The following is a 5820-nucleotide window of genomic DNA, read 5'->3' as shown; positions in this document are numbered from 1 at the left end:
CGCTCTTCCTAAGACAAGTTCTCCCTAAACCCTTCGTGAGTTTCATTGCCCTTCTCTGAACCCACTCCAGCACCTCAAGGTCCTTCTTGAAGTGAGGGACACAGTACTCAAGGTGTGGCCTCACCAGTGCCAAGTACAGGGGGACAATCCCTTCCCTCCTCCTGCAACATCTAGGAAGGAAAAAAAGTCAAAGAAAAAAAAATTTCCAATGGTTCCTACGTAATAAACTTGGAAGTACCTGGTTTATGGACAGAACATAGTCTCCCTTCATCATCGGTTACAATAGTTACTGTTCCAGTTGCTAAGTCTTCTTCTTCAGCAGTTGGATCAACAATGAGTAATGTGCTTGTGAAAGAAAAACAAATACAGGTGTATTAGTAGATGTTGTTCCATTAACGTTACTGCAAAGTACACATAACTTACTAATTTTTACTCTAGTCTTACAAAATACTTGTAGGTGGAGTCAGTGCTGAAGCTTCTGTTTTCTTACCAAAATGCATCAATTTAAATAAAAGAAAAAACAAAGAATGTGGGAGATTCCACGCGTTCAAGTACACATCTGTTAAAGTACTAGCTGTTGAAAATACAGCGTTATGACCAAGTGTCATATATGCATGACACCCACGTACCGCAGGAAGATGCCATTAAACAGCCATTTGCAGTGTGCAGTCACCTGTTTTGTAGTTACACAAAGACAATGGCATTGTTTTTAGGTGAAGGGTGCACTACTCCCAACCAGACCTTAAGGCAAAACTCACTTCCAACAGCAAAGTCACCAAAGCAGTGCTCAGTTTCTTGTCAGAACTCTTTATACGGCTCAGATTGGGACTAGTTCAAAAGTGGATTTACTGGGTTCCTTAAGACAGCCAAAAGAAGCTGTCATAAATCACATGATGCATATCATTAAAAGAGATTAAATACTGTAATTTTTGAACCATTTAATAAGTTAAAATACAGTAAACCAATGGAAAAAAAAAAGAGGGCACATGCACTGTGCCCTTTGCGTGACACCAGGAACCAGCACCCACGAATTGCTCGGAGGATCAGACTTACTATTCAGGTACAGGCTGACTCCACAGGAGCCAGCTGTGGAGCAGCACCATGCTCTGCTCCAACGTTCCTCGCCCACAGCCAAACTGACCAGCAAACCACAAGTTTGCACAGAAGCAAAATGTCTCTGGAAGCCAGAGAATGCAAAGCACATTATATAGCGGGCTGTGACCACAGCTGTAGAAAAACTAATAAACCAGAACTGGAAAGAAAAAATCCCACAACCCTCCCCCCGCCCCAAACCACACAACACAGACACACACAGGAGCACACCCCCTCAATATTTAGCTTTGGGCACTAAAGGAAGACTCAAGTAACTTGTGTGATGCAACAGTCAGTTTTAGTGAAGGAACCAAAGCCCAACAGACTGTCACTGAAGCCTTCTTCCAAAGGCACCATTCTTGCCTATGGATAAACATGTGTGATTTGTGCAAATAATACCCTACTGACAACATCCCCCTATCACGCTATCCAAAGTCTTTCAGTCAACATCAAACTTCTGACCCATAAGAACTTAATAAAGCAATTAACAGAAATACTCTAAACTTCTGATAACTCTCTGCATTGACGCGTTCTGGTAATGGCTTTGTCAACATTTGAGTTTAGTGCTCCCCCCACCCATCTCATACAGGCTCATTAATCATTTCTGCGAATACAGATTAATGTGTCAAACACTGACATCTCTTCATACCCTAAATCTTAAATCGGATCCATCACACAGTGAGCATCATCTTATTTGTCATTTTCTACTTTTCAAATGGATATCACCATAACTAACTGCACTTCTTCCAAACAGCAGCAGAACACGTGCTTAACACATTTGGACTAAGGAAGAGCCAGTAAACAATTCCAGGTGAGGAGTCCAGTTATCAGACGTGATTATTATTTTGAATTCTCATAATTGGATTCTTTACCTACATGAACAATGACTTCAGAGTGCTGGTCATGCTTCATCTTGGGAAAAATTATGTTTTCAATTATCCAGAGATTCTCTTGTTCTAACTGGACCATTCCTTCCTACTTCCTCTGCTGACTAAATCCTTGTATAAGCTGTTCCAAAACTACTGTCTTTTGTATCACTTACATACACTTCTAAAACATGAATTGCATTGGTGACATTCTTTCATCTCAAACGTACAAAAACATAAACCAATAGCTTGTCCCATACTTTGAAGCCTATCTTTTAGGTTGGGAACCAGTTCTGCTTCAAGTCACAGAAGGAAGTTGGGCAGAAGTTGGTTTTGTTCCGCACAGACATTGACACCACAGAACTGCAGGTCAGCACAAGAGAGGCCATGGATTTAAGAGGGGGTGAAACAGCACGGCCTGTGACTGCATGCGCTTCACTAGCACAAGTGCAGAAACGTCACTGGTAGCATCCCCTGCCTCTCACTTCTTTTACACACACAAGTTGTTCTCATAAGGACAAAACAGTTACGAACTTACTCATCAAATATAGCAAATGATGTGGCAACCGGATGATTTCTGATAGTCAAAGGACTCTTCTGTTTTAAATTAACTTCTGATAAACCAGTTTCTTCATTTATAGTAACTGATGGCAATTGTACTGAAGAGATGAAAAATGACAACAGTATAACATTAAACATTGCTGCATTTAGTACACTGACAGATGTCTAAGACCTCTGAAATACTCAAGCCGTTCTTTTAAGCCACTGAAAATTGATCAGAATAGAGTTTTGGCTACATTACCGATGTTCTGTATGCAGAAATTCTTAAATTTGAGCAAAGTATTTAGCTTACAACTGCCAGTTCAAGGAAGTATTTAATTTTTCTCCTCAAGGTAACATTATTCCTTACAGAGAAGCAATTCTGCTTATGCTATGCCATACAATTACAACACTTCAGTCGATTTGACAAAAAGTATTTTTTCGCCAAAAAGTCTACGGGACATAAAAAAAACCCCGAATACAGTATAATCTCATGAATTTAATATATCCATAGAAACAGTGCTATCTGCTCTTCAGATAACTCTTGCTCTAACAACTCTTACAGTGTTAGAGACAGGAAAATCGAGAGCAAAGTAACTGTAAGAACTCAAAGGCAAGAATACACAGCGATGAGGAGGCCTTGCTGCAGCGTAAAGCTTCCCTTTATACTGCTGCCTACATCTGTTTATCACCCACATTCCTTTGAAGAATCAATCCATAGGTTGTATGCACAAAAATGGGGTTTTTTTCAAACTACAATGCATTAAGCTAGGAATATTCTGTTGTGACAAATAAGCAAAGCCCCCGACAACTTACTCTGCCTACACAAACTACAGTAACAAGGTCAGACCCTGATCTAGACATTAAGGTTGTTTATAACCACTGCTGAAAGATTCAGATCTCCAACACAGAGAACACATGGCAGAATAGCGGTTAGTCTTGTATGAGACTAGTAATACGTGTACAAAAAGATCCTATTCCCAGGTGTGATGCATCTGTGGTATCCACACCATCATTTCCGCTTTGTGTTTGTGTTTTAGTAATTTAGCATTCACTTGCCAGGAAAAAAAAAAGCAGTCTTATGGAATTGTGAACCAGATACATCTGCATCATGACTCAAAACTAACTTACTTTTCCAAGCCACGTTAATCAGTGTGTCTCTTGCTCTAGAGAAGACTCACCATTTTTTAATGCTGCTAACAAAGCAAAGGCACTGGCATCCAAAACGTTTCCATCATAGTCCAGACATATGATATCACAGTATAACACCCAAGCAAGCTATGAAAAAAAGGTTGGCACGTGTGAGATACTATGGCAGCTAAGCAAATGGTCAGTATCCAAGAAAATGCTGGGCACATGAACAAAGATACCTCTTCCTATCATACGGTGTTTACACTTCATATGTAAACAAAACTATGAGGAATAAAAAGCAAAACCAACAACAAAACAACTTATATCCCCAAATACCTTTATGTCTCAACTCTCTGATCTTGTTAGCCTGCCCCTCTTTAATTTAAGATACAACTTACCTTGCCATTTGCAATACACAGATCTTCCTTCGCTATTATCTGTGAACTAAAATAAAATGAGACAGTAAACCAGGAAACAGGAATTATCTTGCAGAGATGTTCCTGTTTTAAATGCACTAAGACAGTTCTTACTTCTCAATCACATCTGCAATGAACTGGCTTGCTGCTTGAGCCTCCTCACCAGGTGGTCCAGAGCGGAACCTCGTCGAGCAGAGGGATGGCAGTTCAACATTTGGAACTAGGTAACAAGAATCATTAGTCATAAACTAAAGAAAGCAGGCAGTGGGATATCAAAACCAGAAAGAAAACAAAATGGTATTAAGAGTTCGTATTATGTACTTCAAATGAAAGCCAAAACCAAGAATTTTTCAGTAAAGCCTTCCTACTTCTCCCCTAAATAAAGTTATGCATGAGTTTGTATTACAGAACTTGTCATACTCTGTACTCAGAAAGTGTATATTCTATGAAGAAGCGCATACCCCTAACTATAATCTTCTGTCTGTAATCCTGCTAGGAATATGACGACCTCACAAACTCCTAAGAGTTAAGGATTCTTAAGCAGATCAAGAAACAACAGCATTTTCATCCCACTGCCTGACTGTACTGGTGTCTGCTATCCGTCAAAGTCCACCAATACCTATGGATATCCATTGATACCTATGCTATCTGTTTTCCATCGACCACTAAAACCTGATGCTTTAGACTTGGAGCAAAAACATGCATGACCATTTGGGGGCGGGGGGAACCATGATCAAGTTCATTGAGAATAACTTTGGAGATGCCTTATAAAAGAGGGATTTAGTCTAAGCTCTCAGTTCCACAGAATTATTTTATGTCAAAAGAAACTCAAAACAGGAGTGAGGATGTACCTCTGGGGTTTCTACAGTTCTCTGAAAAAAACCCAGGGTTTATTTCACTTTAAGAGGTTTGGTTTATTTTTCTTGTCTACTGGCATTTCAAGACAAAAGTTAATGTGCCTTTGCACAACCTTGCATGCCAGAATCTTTTACAGGTGAACTACCTTCCCCCTCTTAACATACATACTTCCCCCTACTGCAGGTTTGTTTTCAGCCTAGCCTGGAAACTGCAAGAAGGAGGAAGCTTTATGTGGGAAACTCCCAAGCAGGGCAGGGGAAATCCTGAAATTTCTGAAGTACCACTGCCTACAAGTAAATTTAGAAACTGATTTTACAGGAAGTAATACAATTTTACCAAAATTCATTCTTTTAAGAAGTCTTCTCAAGACACTCTATCTTCCCCATCATTACAACCTTTTAGCTGAAGCAACACAAGACCTGAGAGTAAGATCCATACTGAAAAGCTTACCGATATATCCCTTATTAGCAGAATCTGCTGCGGGTGCAGCAAGTTCCTGGAGAAAAAAAGACAAAAAAGAGAGCTGGATTTTGTACAAAAAGATTTTCCAGCTGTTCTACATACAAATGATCATTTTCTTCCCAGTTATCACCACAGTCAGATTTACAAGAGCCATTTTTAGTCAGTTCCTCTCTGCATTTTTCCTGTGGAAACTCAATACAGAGATGTGCAGTCGCTTGTCTCAGTTCACGGCAGGCCAGCAGTAAAGTTGAGGCTACAAGGCACTTAATAGTCCAGCCGACTAATTCCCAATGCACTTACTGATCAGTGCTCAGTAACTCCTCAATTATACAGCTTTTACCTAGAAATTACAAAGACTTTATTTTTGTACGCGTCTTCCCCCCTACACAATACAAACCACAAAAATACATCTTCTCAGACGATACAGGCAGGATTAGACAATTGAATTATATATT

At 39.8% G+C, this 5820-nt stretch overlaps 1 protein-coding gene across 1 annotated transcript in view; it reads right to left on the bottom strand.

The window, feature by feature from the left end:
* The window catches only part of EXOSC8 (exosome component 8), a gene marked incomplete at its 5' end in the record, with an annotated part of 9204 nt that overhangs the window by 1238 nt on the left and 2146 nt on the right, over window positions 1–5820 (bottom strand). The window contains 6 exons of the mRNA XM_010139924.1: window positions 239–345; window positions 2497–2617; window positions 3680–3776; window positions 4028–4073; window positions 4160–4265; window positions 5354–5399. Of these exons, the coding sequence (XP_010138226.1) occupies window positions 239–345; window positions 2497–2617; window positions 3680–3776; window positions 4028–4073; window positions 4160–4265; window positions 5354–5399 (523 nt within the window). The remainder of the gene's footprint in view (window positions 1–238; window positions 346–2496; window positions 2618–3679; window positions 3777–4027; window positions 4074–4159; window positions 4266–5353; window positions 5400–5820) is intronic.

Source organism: Buceros rhinoceros, unplaced genomic scaffold, assembly GCF_000710305.1.
Source record: "Buceros rhinoceros silvestris isolate BGI_N320 unplaced genomic scaffold, ASM71030v1 scaffold28457, whole genome shotgun sequence".
Classification (NCBI taxonomy): Eukaryota; Metazoa; Chordata; class Aves; order Bucerotiformes; family Bucerotidae; genus Buceros; species Buceros rhinoceros.
Note: the sequence above shows the minus strand (reverse complement) of the source record. Positions and strands in the feature narration are given on the sequence as shown.